The sequence below is a fragment of the Sinohyriopsis cumingii genome, chromosome 12 (genome assembly GCF_028554795.1).
Source record: "Sinohyriopsis cumingii isolate HCF-2022 chromosome 12, ASM2855479v2, whole genome shotgun sequence".
In the NCBI taxonomy this organism is placed as follows: Eukaryota; Metazoa; Mollusca; class Bivalvia; order Unionida; family Unionidae; genus Sinohyriopsis; species Sinohyriopsis cumingii.
This window is the reverse complement of record NC_142972.1, coordinates 581,635-601,732: the sequence shown is the minus strand read 5'-3', so window position 1 is coordinate 601,732 and position 20,098 is coordinate 581,635. Positions and strand designations below refer to the sequence as shown.

Sequence of the window (20,098 nt, the reverse complement as noted above, 5' to 3'; positions counted from 1 at the left end):
CAAATACCAACTACTTTACCGTAGGCCTAAATCAGCCACTATGTTATGCTTATAACCGCGCCGGTGGCCTAGTGGTTAGAACGTCCGCCTCGAATGCGGGAGGTCGCGGGTTCGAACCCCGGCCGAGTCATACCAAAGACTTACAAAAATGGTACTAACAGCTGCCTCGCTTGGCGCTCAGCATTAAGAGGTTAGTGTTACATGTCTACAGCATGATGCCTCAGTGCTAGACATCACTATAAACCGTCACACTGCAGATATCGTAGCGATATGACTAAAAAAATTGATACAGCTACGTTAAAAATCTAAATAACACACACAGACACACACACACACGTTATACATCTCCGGTGCTCCCGTATCGATTTTCCCGCCAAAGCTCACATGATTGTCACATGATATTCAAGATGTCGGATAGCGAAGAAAGTCTAGTAACAATGCCAGTTTTGCAAAAACGACCTAAACTTTCTCTCACAATTCACAATGATGGCTCTGGTGATGAAATGGTAATACAGACGATAACTGACGTTATTTATATATATATATGTATATTAGAGCACCAACTTCTTATCATTATAACTGAAATCTCAAACGAATGCTTGAATAACATGTTTTCAGCGGTTCCGTATTTTCGTTATCGAAGTTAATACCGTGTATAATCTGTTTTTTTTTTCTTTAAACAAATAAACTAATTGCTATTAAATGCAAATAATCTGGTGTTAAGAGTATAATAAAAAGAGAGATTTATAATAAATATATATAAAGAGACATCAGTTTGACATTGAACATTTAAATATATGTCCCAACAATTCACTATATTTATTATCCTTTTAGCGTGTCGGTGTATAGTTGTTATATGCTATATGTATTTAAATTGGTCAGCCAGAGACAACTACCATGATGCTGAGGTTACCAAGGGGATGCGGCTTATCATAGGGAAAAGAAAACGTGAGCAAATTAAAAAGTTTAACATACTTGCGAGATGTCCCACCTTCATTTAACTCGATGGCCAGATATCTGTTGTTTCAAAATATTGGAACTTTAATTTGGGTTTTAACTGGTGGTGATCCTAAGCATTAACTTTTTTGTTGCAAACTTTCAGGGCACAATAAATATGTTCCAATCACTATGAAAAATGAAACAATATTTTTATTTAAGTTTGTTGCTGACTTTCTTTGATCAAAGGTCTTCAGCTTGCTTTGATGAAGGTTCATCTGTTATTGAAGGTGCTGCTAAAGGCACTCTTTGAAGGACCAAACAAATGCCTGTTTATTATTGCTGCGGCAACATTGGATAATTGTAAAACATTGACGGAGACAGAATTTTTTAAAATACATTTGCTTAGTATATACACAGAACAATCGATGCTTCAAAGGTAATCAATTTTCTTTGAAGTTTTCAGCAAAACTATTTTTTCTGGTACATTTTTCAAAAAGGAAACAAATTGCCATCGTCTGGTAGATCTGCCTTCAGAGGTGGTGGATTATAGCTTGTCAGGTAGCAATACTATTTGGGTTATATTACAGTGCAGAGTACTAAGGTCAGACATCAGCATAAGTGGATTATGATATAACAATGCCATGGTAGGGTGGTTTGTCAATACAAACAAAGGATTTGTTTGTGTAACAATAGATTTGAGTGCAATTTTATATCCAAGTTTGCAGCTTCCTGTCATGGTGCCTTTGAATTTCTCATCTCTAAACCCAAGATTATATATACATTTTTTAAGAGCAAAAAATGTTGTCACCAAAAAGATCACCAGATGGTACCAGTATATTTTGTGTGTATGTGTTTTCTTTCTCATTTGAATTATGTCCTCAATTCTCAGTATCCATTTAACGTTGGTTTTAAGCTACACTTTTTTTTAAGTTGAAAAATCTGTTTTGTATGTTATAATAAACGTGTATAAAAATTGTTATACATGTATTCATGCCCATTGTATTCAAGTATGTTTAGATGGACATACATGCAGTGTATTTTGGCCATATGACTTTAAAACAACACATTGACTTAATTTTAACCATTAGGAGTAATGAGATTATAGTCTTATAAGTCAGTACAATGTTTAATAAAATATGCTAAGGCCCTCTTAATTGTTTTTTTACTTTCTGAAAGTTCTGTATTAAATGGCAATCAAAAAGAGATGTCTAAATTACTTCGAAACAACTGCCAGTAGATGTACTTGGAGCAAAGGTGCAAGTTACTTCATACCATACTGTTCATCCTAATTTTAATTAATGCCAACTAAAGATCTTAACTATTCATTGACACTGAAGCATCAGTGTCGATACATGACCGAACTAGACCTTTCTTTCGAACAGAATTAACACAACCAAGAACACACTTATGACTCCATGCATAGCATGTGAGTTTATCTATTTTGGAAAGAGGAATTGATATTCACATATTGTCTGCAACAGTTTCTTGATTAGCTCATGTTATCGGGCCCCGAGTGGCCGAGTGGTCTAAAGCGCTCTCCATTACGGATCACTGCCATCTCACCTCTGTCTGCATGGGATCTAGTCTCGGATTTGGCCAGTGTGGGTATGTGAGAAAGCTTGCCAGTAGCTTCGAGGGTCGGTGGTTCTTTCCGGGGATTTCCTGGGTTCTTTCTCCACCATTAATACTGGCCGCCATGTATAGCCTATCGTGTGCTGAAAAATGGCGTTAAACCCTACAACAACAACAACAACAACAACAAAAGCTCATGTTATCATGCCCCGGGACCATTAAGTTCTCAACAGTTGTCAGAATAAATTCAGCTTAACTGCCGAGTAATAATTTAACTAGGTTCTTACGGAAGAACTAGCTAGCATGGCCTTGACTTTTTGCTTAATCTTTTCATGTTTTCATGGCATATGACATTTTTAATGATTGGAAAGAGAGTGAATGGAAAAATAACTTAAAACACAATTTTCACTTGACAAGAGTTCTTTAATTGGCATTTGTACAGTGTTGCCGTCAGTAGGCATTTTTAATTTGTACCGTGTTGCCATCAGTAGGCATTTAATTTGTACAGTATTGCCACCAATAGGCATTTTCAAACATTTTCATTGATATTTAGTGGCATATTGTGTTATTTAATGAGTAAAGGTTTTTGTTAAAGACAGTCTTCCAGAATATACAGTTTTTTATAAAAACTTGCCAATTTCATGATGTTAATTCCTTTTTAATGTGCCCATACCACAGATTTCAATGATAAAACAAGTGATATATCAATCTTTCATTTAGCAATTTTGTCACCATTTTTAAATGTTAAACAAATTGAGTCTATTTTTCACCTTTTTTAAAACGAAAAATTTGAATCCACATCTTCTTCCACAGTAGAAGTGGGTTATCAAGGCATGCCAAAATAAGGGAATGTTGTATTTATAAGTGGGTCATCAGGGCATGCCAAAGTAAGGGAATGGTGTATTTATAAGTGGGCTATCAGGGCATGCCAAAGTAAGGGAATGTTGTATTTATAAGTGGGTCATCAGGGCATGCAAAAGTAAGGGAATGGTGTATTTATAAGTGGGTCATCAGGGCATGCCAAAGTAAGGGAATGGTGTATTTATAAGTGGGCTATCAGGGCATGCCAAAGTAAGGGAATGTTGTATTTATAAGTGGGTCATCAGGGCATGCCAAAGTAAGGGGATGTTGTATTTATAAGTGGGTCATCAGGGCATGCAAAAGTAAGGGAATGGTGTATTTATAAGTGGGTCATCAGGGCATGCCAAAGTAAGGGAATGGTGTATTTTTATGTGGGTTATCAGGGCATGCCAAAGTAAGGGAATGTTGTATTTATAAGTGGGCTATCAGGGCATGCCAAAGTAAGGGAATGTTGTATTTATAAGTGGGTCATCAGGGCATGCCAAAGTAAGGGAATGGTGTATTTTTATGTGGGTTATCAGGGCATGCCAAAGTAAGGGAATGTTGTATTTATAAGTGGTTCATCAGGGCATGATAAAGTAAGGGAATGTTGTATTTATAAGTGGGTCATCAGGGCATGCCAAAGTAAGGGAATGGTGTATTTATAAGTGGGTCATCAGGGCATGCCAAAGTAAGGGAATGTTGTATTTATAAGTGGGTCATCAGGGCATGCCAAAGTAAGGGAATGGTGTATTTATAAGTGGGTCATCAGGGCATGCCAAAGTAAGGGAATGTTGTATTTATAAGTGGGTTATCAGGGCATGCCAAAGTAAGGGAATGGTGTATTTATAAGTGGGTCATCAGGGCATGCCAAAGTAAGGGAATGTTGTATTTATAAGTGGGCTATCAGGGCATGCCAAAGTAAGGGGATGTTGTATTTATAAGTGGGTCATCAGGGCATGCCAAAGTAAGGGAATGGTGTATTTTTATGTGGGTTATCAGGGCATGCCAAAGTAAGGGAATGTTGTATTTATAAGTGGTTCATCAGGGCATGATAAAGTAAGGGAATGTTGTATTTATAAGTGGGTCATCAGGGCATGCCAAAGTAAGGGAATGGTGTATTTTTATGTGGGTCATCAGGGCATGCCAAAGTAAGGGAATGTTGTATTTATAAGTGGGTCATCAGGGCATGCCAAAGTAAGGGAATGTTGTATTTATAAGTGGGTGATCAGGGCATGCCAAAGTAAGGGAATGGTGTATTTATAAGTGGGTCATCAGGGCATGCCAAAGTAAGGGAATGTTGTATTTATAAGTGGTTCATCAGGGCATGATAAAGTAAGGGAATGTTGTATTTATAAGTGGGTCATCAGGGCATGCCAAAGTAAGGGAATGGTGTATTTTTATGTGGGTTATCAGGGCATGCCAAAGTAAGGGAATGTTGTATTTATAAGTGGGCTATCAAGGCATGCCAAAGTAAGGGAATGTTGTATTTATAAGTGGGTTATCAGGGCATGCCAAAGTAAGGGAATGGTGTATTTTTATGTGGGTCATCAGGGCATGCCAAAGTAAGGGAATGTTGTATTTATAAGTGGGTCATCAGGGCATGCCAAAGTAAGGGAATGTTGTATTTATAAGTGGGTTATCAGGGCATGCCAAAGTAAGGGGATGTTGTATTTATAAGTGGGTGATCAGGGCATGCCAAAGTAAGGGAATGGTGTATTTTTATGTGGGTTATCAGGGCATGCCAAAGTAAGGGAATGTTGTATTTATAAGTGGTTCATCAGGGCATGATAAAGTAAGGGAATATTGTATTTATAAGTGGGTCATCAGGGCATGCCAAAGTAAGGGAATGGTGTATTTTTATGTGGGTTATCAGGGCATGCCAAAGTAAGGGAATGTTGTATTTATAAGTGGTTCATCAGGGCATGATAAAGTAAGGGAATGTTGTATTTATAAGTGGGTCATCAGGGCATGCCAAAGTAAGGGAATGGTGTATTTTTATGTGGGTTATCAGGGCATGCCAAACTAAGGGAATGTTGTATTTATAAGTGGGTCATCAGGGCATGCCAAAGTAAGGGAATGGTGTATTTATAAGTGGGTCATCAGGGCATGCCAAAGTAAGGAAATGGTGTATTTATAAGTGGGTTATCAGGGCATGCCAAAGTAAGGGAATGGTGTATTTATAAGTGGGTCATCAGGGCATGCCAAAGTAAGGGAATGTTGTATTTATAAGTGGGCTATCAAGGCATGCCAAAGTAAGGGAATGGTGTATTTATAAGTGGGTCATCAGGGCATGCCAAAGTAAGGGAATGGTGTATTTATAAGTGGGTCATCAGGGCATGCCAAAGTAAGGGAATGTTGTATTTATAAGTGGGCTATCAAGGCATGCCAAAGTAAGGGAATGTTGTATTTATAAGTGGGTTATCAGGGCATGATAAAGTAAGGGAATGGTGTATTTATAAGTGGGTCATCAGGGCATGCCAAAGTAAGGGAATGGTGTATTTTTATGTGGGTTATCAGGGCATGCCAAAGTAAGGGAATGTTGTATTTATAAGTGGGTCATCAAAGCATGCCAAAGTAATGGAATGGTGTATTTATAAGTGGGCTATCAAGGCATGCCAAAGTAAGGGAATGTTGTATTTATAAGTGGGTTATCAGGGCATGATAAAGTAAGGGAATGGTGTATTTATAAGTGGGTCATCAGGGCATGCCAAAGTAAGGGAATGTTGTATTTATAAGTGGGCTATCAAGGCATGCCAAAGTAAGGGAATGTTGTATTTATAAGTGGTTCATCAGGGTATGATAAAGTAAGGGAATGGTGTATTTATAAGTGGGTCATCAGGGCATGCCAAAGTAAGGGAATGGTGTATTTTTATGTGGGTTATCAGGGCATGCCAAAGTAAGGGAATGTTGTATTTATAAGTGGTTCATCAGGGCATGATAAAGTAAGGGAATGGTGTATTTATAAGTGGGTCATCAGGGCATGCCAAAGTAAGGGAATGGTGTATTTATAAGTGGGTCATCAAAGCATGCCAAAGTAATGGAATGGTGTATTTATAAGTGGGCTATCAAGGCATGCCAAAGTAAGGGAATGGTGTATTTATAAGTGGTTCATCAGGGCATGATAAAGTAAGGGAATGGTGTATTTATAAGTGGGTCATCAAAGCATGCCAAAGTAATGGAATGGTGTATTTATAAGTGGGCTATCAAGGCATGCCAAAGTAAGGGAATGTTGTATTTATAAGTGGGTTATCAGGGCATGATAAAGTAAGGGAATGGTGTATTTATAAGTGGGTCATCAGGGTATGCCAAAGTAAGGGAATGGTGTATTTTTATGTGGGTTATCAGGGCATGCCAAAGTAAGGGAATGTTGTATTTATAAGTGGTTCATCAGGGCATGATAAAGTAAGGGAATGGTGTATTTATAAGTGGGTCATCAGGGCATGCCAAAGTAAGGGAATGGTGTATTTTTATGTGGGTTATCAGGGCATGCCAAAGTAAGGGAATGTTGTATTTATAAGTGGTTCATCAGGGCGTGCCAAAATAAGGGAATGTTGTATTTATAAGTAGGTCATCAGGGCATACCAAAGTAAGCGAATGGTGTATTTATAAGTGGGTCATCAGGGCATGCCAAAGTAAGGGAATGGTGTATTTATAAGTGGGTCATCACGGCATGATAAAGTAAGGGAATGGTGTATTTATAAGTGGGTCATCAGGGCATGCCAAAGTAAGGGAATGTTGTATTTATAAGTGGTTCATCAGGGCGTGCCAAAATAAGGGAATGTTGTATTTATAAGTGGTTCATCAGGGCATGCCAAAATAAGGGAATGTTGTATTTATAAGTAGGTCATCAGGGCATGCCAAAGTAAGGGAATGGTGTATTTATAAGTGGGTCATCAGGGCATACCAAAGTAAGGGAATGGTGTATTTATAAGTGGGTCATCACGGCATGATAAAGTAAGGGAATGGTGTATTTATAAGTGGGTCATCAGGGCATGCCAAAGTAAGGGAATGTTGTATTTATAAGTGGGCTATCAGGGCATGCCAAAGTAAGGGAATGTTGTATTTATAAGTGGGTCATCAAAGCATGCCAAAGTAAGGGAATGGTGTATTTATAAGTGGGTCATCAGGGCATGCCAAAGTAAGGGAATGGTGTATTTTATGTGGGTTATCAGGGCATGCCAAAGTAAGGGAATGGTGTATTTATAAGTGGGTCATCAGGGCATGCCAAAGTAAGGGAATGGTGTATTTATAAATGGGTCATCAGGGCATGCTATAAAGGGGTAGATTGTTGTTGTTGTGGGGTTTAATGCCATTTTTCAGTACACGATAGGCTATACATGACAGCCAGTATTAATGGTGGAGGAAGAACCCAGGAAAACCCTGGAAAATACCAGGGACCCATGAGAAGCTACCGGCAAGCATTCTCACATACCCACACTGGCTGAATCCGAGACTCGAACTGGCGCAGACAGGGGTGAGATGGCAGTGATCTGTAATGGAGAGCACTTTAGACCACTAGGCCACTCGGGGCCCCTATAAAGGGGCAGAAATATTGGGAACATCTGTTGTTGCCCTTGGGCAATCACCTTTGAGAACTTTTTTTTTTTATAATCAGGTTGCCCATTAAATTACTGCAGTCCCCCCCCCCCCAAGGTTGCTGTAATGAAAATTAGTCAGCAACATTTTATCCCTTGTAGTGTTAGACCTAATTTTACATTATAATGACCATCAGTCATGAGAATGGAAAGTCACACAAGTTTAGAGATCTCTCTGAGGGACAGGTGGTATGGACTGTAATTACTATGTATTCACCCTGAGTGGTGGGGGCTGTTCCATTAAAACATACATGGGACTCAGGGAAGGCACTTTTGAAGTTGGGTACTCACCCATATATGCAATTTAGAATTTTCTTATCATTTTAATATGAACTCTGTGAAATCAAAGTACCCTAGCATATATTTTTCAAAAACTGCCTTCCCTAGGTACCATGTGTTTTTAAATGGAATAGCCCTGGGTGGTATGGACTGTGATTACTATGTATTCACCCCGAGGGGCGGGTCATATGGACTCTCTTTACTACAAATTCACCTTGAGTGGCAGGTGGTGTGGACTTTGATTACTTAATCAGATAATGAGTAGTCCTCTTACTGATAGCAAACAGTGAACTACAGAATTTTATGCACTCCTCTACTGTAGATACCTGGAGTGACAATTTAATGATCAAATATTTGTCACTTGAAACAATATAAAATTCCATGATAATTGAACATTATCATTTTTTAGTAATATTTTTCAGTTACATGACCAGGCTTTCACACTGGGGAAAATTATTCCTGTCATTTTCAGTTTGCCCGGGCCCCCAGGCAATGGATTTTTCTACTTGTGGGTATAGGAGGGCATTCAAGGGAGTTGACCATGCATTATTGCATAATATTACATAACCCATGCTTGTCATACACAGCTAGCAAGAAACAGGGAAAGTTTTGCAAGATAAAACTTGTAAATCATTTTACTTTATAACCTTTATAGAAATGACAACATTTTCAGATCCCCTTTTTTACGTTTTATTGTCATTGCCTCTATGTAAGTGACACAATTTTGTGGTCCTTTTAGAGTCCCTGATAGCTTTCTCAGTTCTACATACATTTCATTTCCCATCATAAGTATGTAACCATACATGTACGTATTTTTCATTTATAAGACATTTTTTGTCTTAAGGATGACATATCAAGCACTGCCAGTACCATTCTTGATGACTCTACATCACGAAGTGAGACTCCAACTTCAGGAGGGCGGCGATTTGGTCGTGGTAAATACAAAGGCAAAAAGGTCAAGCTGCAGTACAGATGTACAAATTTCATTCGGGTGAGTGGTCAGTGCAGATGTACAAATTGCATTAAGTTGGGTGGTTAGTACAGATGTACAAGTTGCATTTGGGTGAGTGGTCAGTACAGATGTACAAGTTGCATTTGGGTGAGTGGTCAGTACAGATGTATAAATTGCATTTGGGTGAGTGGTCAGTACAGATGTACAAGTTGCATTCAGGTGACTGGAAATAACAATATGGTAAATAGCAAAAATTGTTATACATGTTTTGTTCTTAAAGAAAGATGATCTCTTCCAGATCTAAAACTTATGAAATGCAGATATGTTTAATATTTCTAATGAAATGCAGATATGTTTAATATTTCTAATGAAATGCAGATATGTTTAATATTTCTAATGAAATGCAGATATGTTTAATATTTCCAGATCTGCTTTTAAGATTAGGATGCTTAAAATAATATTCAAGTAAGGATTTCAAGTCTATTGTTATAAAGTGATGCAAAATAATGTAATATGGACATGCTTGTGAGTGAATTTAAGAGATTTTAAAGTTTCATACAAATACTGTCTTCCCACAGGAGGATCATAAGCAACCAATATTTGGAGTGCAGATGTACCCACAGTATCATTCCGATGATCCCATGATATTTGCTGCTGTAGGACACACCAGGGTAAGATATATACCCCATGAATGCTTAAGATTTCCCATTAACTAATTTCAGATATTCATGCTTCGCTTATTTATCATAGTAAATAAAACTGCAGTTTGAATTGGGAAAAGGCAAACCGTGTGAGCATCCATTGTCTGACCCTTACGATTTGACCATAAGTCTTACTGAAATGACCCTTAAATTATGGCCTTAAGGAATAATAAAAAAAAATTATGAAAATACTGTCAGTGTGATAAAATCTGGATGTTGGCTTGTCCTTGTTTGATTTGGATCTGGGTTTTGTTGTACATTCAGTGGAGTTCATTAGGATAACAGTCTAAATTTACAGAAATACCTCAGATGCATTAAACTGAACAATTTTTTTAAAAAAAACACGTGTTATGAAGCTGTTGCTTGTATAGCATTTTCTAAAATGGTGTCGTGTGGACTGAAGCATGTTAAAGATGAAAAAGACAGTAAACTCTTAAATTGTTCAAACAGTCAGCACATTAGTATCACAAGGAATATTTTGATTTTTTGGGTGGGGGGAATGTAGGAATTTCAACAGTTGCATTTATTGACATCTTGTGTTGATTGGAGTATGTCACATGGTGTTAAAGCTCATAGCCGTCACCATATAAAATTCAAAATAAACCCAAAGATTATGTCAGGTTGGGAGAATAAGCATGGAGCCTTTTGAGCTTCGTGGTGTTTGGAACTGCATTTTTTTAAACTGTACTGGAGGTAATTAAACTCTTAAGTGTACTGCACAGATAACAGCATAAATAGTGTACAAATTGAGAGTACCAGACCATTGTATACAGCATAATAAGTGTATAAATTGAGTGTCAGACCATAGGATACCAGCATAAGTAGTGTACAAATTGAGAGTACCAGACCATTGGATACCAACATAAGAAGTGTATAAATTGAGAGTGTTAGACCAATGGATACCAGCATAAGTAGTGTATAAATTTAGAGTGTTAGACCATAGGATACCAGCATAAGTAGAGTACAAATTGAGAGTACCAGATCACTGGATACCAGCATAATAATGACCCTAGCACTTTTTTCCCCCAGGGTAAAAAGAATTTTAAAAAGTCATGAAATTGATTTGTGCATCTAATTAAGCCAGATTAACCCAGTACTTGAAGTGTTTAGTACATTATATATTTTAATCATTATAATAACTATTTATCTATCTACCTATATATATATATATATATATATATATATATATATATATATATATATATATATATATATATTTTTTTTTACAATACCTGCCTACCCTAATTTTAAAACCAATGTAATAGGAAACACATGTTTTTTTGTCTTATCTCCATTTCTATTATTTTTCTGTTATTTCTGTTGAAATGCAGTGTTGTCTCCATTTCTGTAATTTCTTTTGAAATGAAAAATTATCTCCATTTCTCTGTTTTACATAATTAGTTTTAAAATTGTATTTACCGCTCTGTTGGCCTAGTGGTTAGAGTTTCCGCATCAGATGTGGAAGGTCTTGGGTTCGATCCCCGGCCGAGTCATACCAATGACTTATAAAAATGGTACTTACAGTTTCCTCGCTTGGCGTTCAGCATTAAGAGGTTAGTGTAAGGACTGGTCGGCCTGGTGTCAGGATAATGTGACTGGGTGGGACGTCATGCTACATGTCTTCGGCATGATGACCCAGTGCTAGACATCACTATAAACTGCCACATTGCAGACATCATAGTGATATGACTGAAAAATTGTTAAAGCTACATTAAAAATCAAAATCACATCACATCACATTACAAAATTGTATTTAGAAAAGTTAAATAAAATTCAATCATTATGCTTTTATTTGTAAGGTCTGTTTTGCTCTTCCTGTAAAGGTGATTTTTAAACCTGTTATGATTGCAAGAATGTTATTGACATGCGGAAACCTTATCTGATACTATGACAGTAAATATGCCATTGCTAAAATCCATGTTCTCAAGAAAGAAAACTATGATGATAATTATGCCATTGCTAAATCTGTTCTCTTAAAAGCAAACTATGACAATAAATATGGCATTGCTAAAATCTGTTTTCATAAAAGCAAACTTTGACAATACATATGCCATTGCTAAAATCAGTGTTCTCATAAAAGCAAACTATGACAATAAATATGCCTTTGCTAAAATCCATGTTCTCATAAAAGCAAACTATGACAATAAATATGCCGTTGCTAAATCTGTGTTCTCTTAAAAGCAAACTATGACAAAAAATATGCCAATGTTAAACGTGTTCTCATAAAAGCAAACTATTACAATAAATATGCCATTGCTAAACTCCATGTTCTCATAAAAGCAAACTATGACAATATACCATTGCTAAAGTCTGAGCTCTTATAAAAGCAAACTTCGACAGTAAATATGCCTTTGCTAAAATCCATGTTCTCATAAAAGCAGACTATGACAATAAATAAGCCATTGCTAAAATCCGTGTTCTCATAAAAGCAGACTATGACAATAAATAAGCCATTGCTAAAATCCGTGTTCTCATAAAAGTAAACTATGACAATAAATATTCCATTGCTAAACTCTGTGTTCTCAAGAAAGCAAACTATGACAATAAATATGCCATTGCTAAACTCTGTGTTCTCAAGAAAGCAAACTATGACAATAAATATGCCATTGCTAAACTACGTGTTCTCATAAAAGCAAACTATGACAATATACCATTGCTAAAGTCTGAGCTCTTATAAAAACAAACTTCGACAATAAATATGCCTTTGCTAAAATCCATGTTCTCAAGAAAGCAAACTATGACAATAAATATGCCATTGCTAAAATCCGTGTTCTCATAAAAGCAAACTATCACAATAAATATGCCATTGCTAAAATTCGTGTTCTTATAAAAGCAAACTATCATAATAAATATACCATTGCTAAACTTTGTGTTCTCATAAAAGCCAACTATAATAATAAATATGCCATTACTAAAATCCGTGTTCTCAAGAAAGCAAACTATGACAATAAATATGCCATTGCTAAAATCCGTGTTCTCAAGAAAGCAAACTATGACAATAAATAAGCCATTGCTAAAATCTGTGTTCTCAAGAAAACAAACTATGACAATAGATATGCCATTGCTAAAATCCGTGTTCTCATAAAAGTAAACTATGACAATAAATATGCTATTGCTAAAATCCGTGTTCTCATAAAAGCAAACTATCACAATAAATATGCCATTGCTAAAATTCATGTTCTTATAAAAGCAAACTATCATAATAAATATACCATTGCTAAACTTTGTGTTCTCATAAAAGCCAACTATAATAATAAATATGCCATTACTAAAATCCGTGTTCTCAAGAAAGCAAACTATGACAATAAATATGCCATTGCTAAAATCCGTGTTCTCAAAAAAGCAAAATATGACAATATGCCATTGCTAAAATCCGTGTTCTCAAGAAAGCAAACTGTGACAATAAATATGCCATTGCTAAAATCCATGTTCTCTTAAAAGCAAACTATGACAATAAATATGCCATTGCTAAAATCCGTGTTCTCAAGAAAGCAAACTATGACAATAAATATGCCATTGCTAAAATCTATGTTTGCAGAAGCGACATCAAATGCTTGTTAAGTTCAACTTGCTGAGATATGATCTGCCAGCTTTATAGCCAACATTTCTTGTTTCTGGTAGATCTAGTCAAAATAATGTTTCTTAAGTCATAAATCGCAGAAATTTCTCATGCAAATGGACAAAAACTACTTACACAGTGACTATTTTATCATAATAATAGTAAAATTTATTATATAAACTCACTGTTTTGAGTGACCATCTGCTGACTACAACCACTGACCATGATATTTAGATAAAATATGCATTTGACACTACTATGAAAGACCACCTCACTGACATCAACTCCTCTGTCCTAGATTTAATCCTTTGAAAACATAAATTTAAATCAGGCTAAAATACATGTCACTACCTGTCATTATAGTCCATAATACCTGGGATGAAGAAGGTCTTTGTCTTCATCTACATAGTAATCATCATTTTCTGGATTTTATTCTCGTTATTAAAGAGTGGTGATAGTAATGATAATGATAACAACAAATTGTCTGCAAATTAGAGTTACAATGGTTGTGATGATATGATGTACAGAGTTTGTGCTTCATTTGGAGAATCTTACTGACATTAAAACAACATTGGACTTGGACAGTACGAGTCTTACTGACATTAAAACAACATTGGACTTGGACAGTATGAGTCTTACTGACATTAAAACAACATTGGACTTGGACAGTATGAGTCTTACTGACATTAAAACAACATTGGACTTGGACAGTATGAGTCTTACTGACATTAAAACAACATTGGACTTGGACAGTATGAGTCTTACTGACATTAAAACAACATTGGACTTGGACAGTACGAGTCTTACTGACATTAAAACAACATTGAACTTGGACAGTATGAGTCTTACTGACATTAAAACAACATTGGACTTGGACAGTATGAGTCTTACTGACATTAAAACAACGTTGGACTTGGACAGTATGAATCTTGATCATTTCTGGCAGTCAGTTATATGAATCTTCCCACATAACAATAAATAATTTAAATGTCTTGGTTGTATTTATTGTATTTCATTTTCATATCAGGTCTGACAAGACTGATACTTACTGTATTTCTTTTGTAGGCCACAATATATGAGTGTCTTGAGGGAGGAAAAATCAAGCTTCTCCAGTGCTATAATGATCCTTGTGTATCCTTAAATAGCCAAGCTTTGGATAATTATTGTCTTTTCATAGCCAAGTTTTGGCGTATTGTTATCCTCGAATGGCCAAGCTTCAGTTATTGTTAAGTCTGCAACATACTTTATAGAATGTATTATTCGTTGTGCAAATTTAGTTTCCCATAACAATCAGGGCCAATTAGATGACATCCTTCCAGCTCTAATTTTCTTGCAAAAATGGTTTTGTCCCATGAGGGTTGTGGTGTGAATAAAGAGAACTTGCACTGTATTTCACACATGATGTTTCCTTTTGAAAATTTGCCATGTAATTGAAAATAAATTTTAGTTTATGTTCTTAAATTTCATGAAAATGAAATGAAATGAAAGCAAGTGAAGCTATAGCAAGTTATGTTATGCTATAAAGTTAAAACCATGTCTCTAGTCATGCTGTGTCATAATAGATGATTAATGGATGCAGCCTGTTTGCCATGGATGCAACCTGTTTGCCATGGATGCAGCCTGTTTGCCATTTGATATGTCCCATGATGATGTTTAGTCCAAAAGGATATGAATATTAATAACTGTTATGTATATTTAATTTGCTTTGTTTTTTTGTTAGTTTTATTTTAAAAAGTTTTTTATATTATTTCATTACATGTTATTGTAATGTAACATTGTATGTTGGACTTCACCTTGTTCAAAACTGAGTACATTTCAGCTTGACCCAAATTTATTTTTTAAATTTTTATTCTGTGTAAACAACTAATACATAGCTAAATTATTCTTTTTGTGTATGGGATTTAAAATCAGTATTATTATTAATAGAAGTAAATATATTTATTTGGATCTAGGTCTAGGTTTTGGAATTTCCAAATTGAATTTTACATAATCCAGGTTATGATTTTTATTTTGTAAACTTCAGAATCTTTCTAGAAGGATATTTTCCATTAGGTAGTGGGTTTTTTTGCTGTTGAAAATGCTAGCTGTGACCTGAGGTCAAGTAGAGAACATAACCGAACCATACCAAAACTAGGTCAGTGCGAACCAGTTGTCATGTTGGAGTGACTTTCGTATTTTCAACTATCTTTTAATTTCACCCTCAGTATCTTGAGCCCTAATTCACCAGTACAGGTAAACTCAACCATAAAAAAACTAGGTTATTGTAACCCAGTTTTACACTTGAGTTACTTTTGTATTTTCAGCTATCTGTTCTTTAAACCCTTAATATTTTGGATGCAATTTTCCTTGCACTCATGAAAATTCATGTGGATGCATCTCATGCCATACAAAAACTAGGTCAGTTTGACCCAATTTTCATGCTCAGATGACTGGTATTTTCAGGTATTTGTTAAACTCATGATATAACTGGACCCATTTTCACTACAGTCAGTAAAATTGTGACCTAATTTTCATGTTTCATTGAAGTTTGTATTTTCAGTCATATGTTTGTGTTTTATTACAACCTCAGTAATTGAACTTTGTTTCATCCTGATGAATCTTTGTATGTTAATGAGTGGTATATTGCAGTAATGTTTCTTTTCTTCATATCATAGCTCATTTGTTAGGTTAGATTCAGGACTAGTAAGTAATGGATCTTATTCATACCAGTCTGGTATGGCTGTCATGACAGACTCCCACTGTCTTGATATCAATCCTCGTTACTGTTATTTTCATTACCGACTATTCCAAATGCAACCCAGAGGAAAGGATTTGTAAATAAATACCTTGTTATCAATTACAAAACCCTGGCATGCCCATTCCATGGCAAGGGGAATTCTCCAAACTGAATTTTGCCTAACCTGCTTTCAAAAATTGCTAACCATTTGCATTTCTTTTGCCATGGCAAGAACAGTGGTGCTAACATTGTCATGATACAGCTGGGGTTTGCTGTTATACATGTCTCTGGGCAAGGCAGTTGACTTCCATTGCCACACATGTCTCTGGACAAGGCAGTTGACTAACATTGCCACACATGTCGCTTGGCCAGGCAGTTAATTTCTATTGCTACACATGTCTCTGGGCAAGGCAGTTGACTTCCAAGGCCATACATGTGTCTGAGCAAGGCAGTTGACTTCCATGGCCACTTGACTTCCATTGCCACATATCTCTGGGCAAGGCAGTTGACTTCCATGGCTTCACATATCTCTGGGCAATGCAGATGACTTCCATTGCCACATGTCTCAGGGCAAGGTAGTTGATTTCCATTGCCACATGTATTTGGGCAAGGCAGTTTACTTCCATTGCCAGATGTATATTTGGGCAAGGCAGTTTTTTTCCATTACTATATGTGTCTCAGGGCAAGGCAGTTTACTTCTGTTGCCAAGGCATTGAATACTCTTTCATGTGATTTGTGCCATAAAATGCCAATCAGGCAAGGCAGTTTACTTCCATTGCCATACATGTGTCAGGGCAAGGCAGTTTACTTCTGTTGCCATGGCATTGAATAATCTTTCTTGTGATTTGTGCCATAAAATGTCAATCAGCTGATCAATCATTTCTTGACCCTTGCAAGCCTGATGAGAGTTTTTACTGCTGTGCTTGGACATTTAATGAGGATACAGGTGAACCATTACTGGCTGTTGCAGGTCTACGAGGAATCATTCGTATTATTTCTACAACCACACAACAGTGTTTAAAGGTAAGGGACCCAATAATTTGTGTATTTCTTGAATATTCAAAATATTTTCCCAAATAATATCATGTCTATTTTTGCAAGCCATGTAATTCTTTGCCTGTTTTTAATGCCTTCATGTCAGCATTTGGGTATGCCTACATGTTGTAATTCTTACACTGGCTTATATACCTCCGTCATGGATGTTGACATGGTGCAAATTATATCTATCATGGATGTTGGCATGGTGCAAATTATATCTATCATGGATGTTGGCATGGTGCAAATTATATCTATCATGGATGTTGGCATGGTGCATATTATATCTATCATGGATGTATACAGATGAAAGGGGTAATAGATGTGGATGCTCTGTACACAAATGAATGGGGCAATTGATGTAGATGTTCTATACATGAATGAATGGGGCAGTTGATGAAGATGCTCTATACACAAATGAATGGGGCAGTTGATGAAGATGTTCTATACACAAATGAATAGGGCAATTGACATAGTGCTCTATACACAGAAGAATGGGGCAGTTGATGAAAAGGTTCTATATACAAATGAATGGGGCAACTGATGAAGATGTTCTATACACAAATGAATGGGGCAATTGATGTAGATGTTCTATACACAGATGAATGGGGCAATTGATGTAGATGCTCAATACACAAATGAATGGGGCAGTTGATGTAGAGGTTCTATACACAAATGAATGGGGCAATTGATGAAGAGGTTCTATACACAAATGAATAGGGCAATTGATGTAGATGTTCAATAGACAAATGAATGGGGCAATTGACGTAGATGTTCAGTACACAAATGAATGGGGCAGTTGATGTAGATGTTCTATGCACAAATGAATGGGGCAATTGATGTAGATGCTCAATTCATGAATGAATGGGGCAATTGATGAAGATGCTCTATACACAAATGAATGGGGCAATTGATGAAGAGGTTCTATACACAAATGAATGGGGCAGTTGATGTAGATGTTCTATACACCGATGAATGGGGCAATTGATGTAGATGTTCAATGCATGAATGAATGGGGCAGTTGATGAAGAGGTTCTATACACAGATGAATGGGGCAATTGATGAGGATGTTCTATACACAGATGAATGGGGCAATTGATGTAGATATTCAATACATGAATGAATGGGGCAGTTGATGAAGAGGTTCTATACACAAATGAAGGGGGCAATTGATAAAGATGCTCAATACATGAAATTTTATGATAACATGAATATAATAGGCATGAATTGATCAACTGTTTTTAATACATTGAAGAGTCATTTAAAGGTATAAAAAAGTTGGTGCAAGATGGGTCCCTCTTTTGTTGATGGCTGATTAAAGCAAAGATGGAATGAAATTCCCAAACAATTACACACAAAGTATGAAAATATAAAAAGTGTGACCAGAGATGTTTGAATGAATCTAAAACAAATGAACCCAATTCAAGAGTAAATAATTTAAAAATTTCAAAGAAAATGAGCAGAAACCACAAATTGCTCAACTTAATCTGACTGACTGTAAAGAGAGTTTTGTTCACATTATTTTTGGATGCAAAGGGTCAGTAAATCCAGGTACTTGTGAATGGCTGTGATAATGTCTCGAAATGTTTGCTAAAAGTTATGGAACACCATCAAACCACCTGTCTGTGCACTGGTACACAAGGCACCCATCTACTCCATGACAATGTACATAAATCCGCAGTCATGGCATATTTCCTGAAGGAGCACTATGTATAAACTTTGCCACATCTGCTGTGATTTAACTCCAAGTGATTTGTGGCTGGCACCAGTTATTAAAGATTCATTGAAGGGTTGATTTGAAATGCAGCCATGTGGTTGGAAGTGCAGTTTTCCAGTATATGAACAACGACCAAAAGCAAATATAAAATGGCATTTAATAATTGGATGGTCAGATTGAGAAAATTTATACAGGTGCATGTGATAATCAAATTGAAAAAATGTGTACAGGTGCAAGCAATAATCAGATTGAAAAATAGTGTACAGGTGCAAGCAATAATCAGATTGATAAATTGTGTACAGGTGCATGCAATAATCAGATTGAAAAATTGTGTACAGGTGCATGCAATATTGAGGTTGAGAAAGTGTGTACAGGTGCAAGCAATAATCAGATTGATAAATTGTGTACAGGTGCATGCAATAATCAGATTGAAAAATAGTGTACAGGTGCATGCAATAATCATGTGTACAGGTGCATGCAGTAATCAGATTGAGAAATTGTGTACAGATGCATGCAATAATCAGGTTTAGAAACTGTGTACAGGTGCATGCAATATTCAGATCGAGAAAGTGTGTACAGGTGCATGCAATAATCTGATTGAGAAATTGTGTACAGGTGCATGCAATAATCAGGTTGAGAAATTGTGTACAGGTGCATGCAATAATCAGGTTGAGAAATTGTGTACCAGTGCATGCAATATTCAGATAGAGAAAGTGTGTTGATATGAATAGGTGTTACAGACACTGGCATGCCATTCACTCATCAAGAACTATAATGTACATCGTACTAATGTTCAGAACGTTTTAAATACCCCTTGTAACATATTTATCACCTGATGCGCCATTGTCACATAAACAATGGCATTCATTCAAATAACAAAGGTGTGATATTTACACCTCAATGGCATTCATTCAAATAACAAAGGTGTGATATTTACACCTCATTCATTCATTATTGGTAAGTTAGACTCTGGGGTTGCTGGTTCATTGCAGTTAAGACTTTGTTTTGCACTATTTTGATTAGATAATTTAGAAATCATTCAATACCAGTATTTTGAATAATTAATTACAGATTAATAACAATTTCTGAGAGTTATACCTGTGAATTTGTTTCTTTAATGTCATTAAACATTAAAGAAATCTCTTGTGCTCATTTTGAATTTAGACTATTGTGAAAATGTTGTTAACTAC

At 36.1% G+C, this 20,098-nt stretch overlaps 1 protein-coding gene across 1 annotated transcript in view; it reads left to right on the top strand.

Moving 5' to 3' along the window:
• The first annotated feature begins 407 nt into the window (after positions 1-407).
• The window catches only part of LOC149785897 (polycomb protein EED-like), an 80,777-nt gene continuing 61,086 nt past the window's right edge, over positions 408-20,098 (top strand). The window contains exons 1-5 of the mRNA XM_089976108.1: positions 408-506; positions 9,073-9,219; positions 9,759-9,851; positions 14,506-14,571; positions 17,054-17,179. Of these exons, the coding sequence (XP_089832234.1) occupies positions 408-506; positions 9,073-9,219; positions 9,759-9,851; positions 14,506-14,571; positions 17,054-17,179 (531 nt within the window). The remainder of the gene's footprint in view (positions 507-9,072; positions 9,220-9,758; positions 9,852-14,505; positions 14,572-17,053; positions 17,180-20,098) is intronic.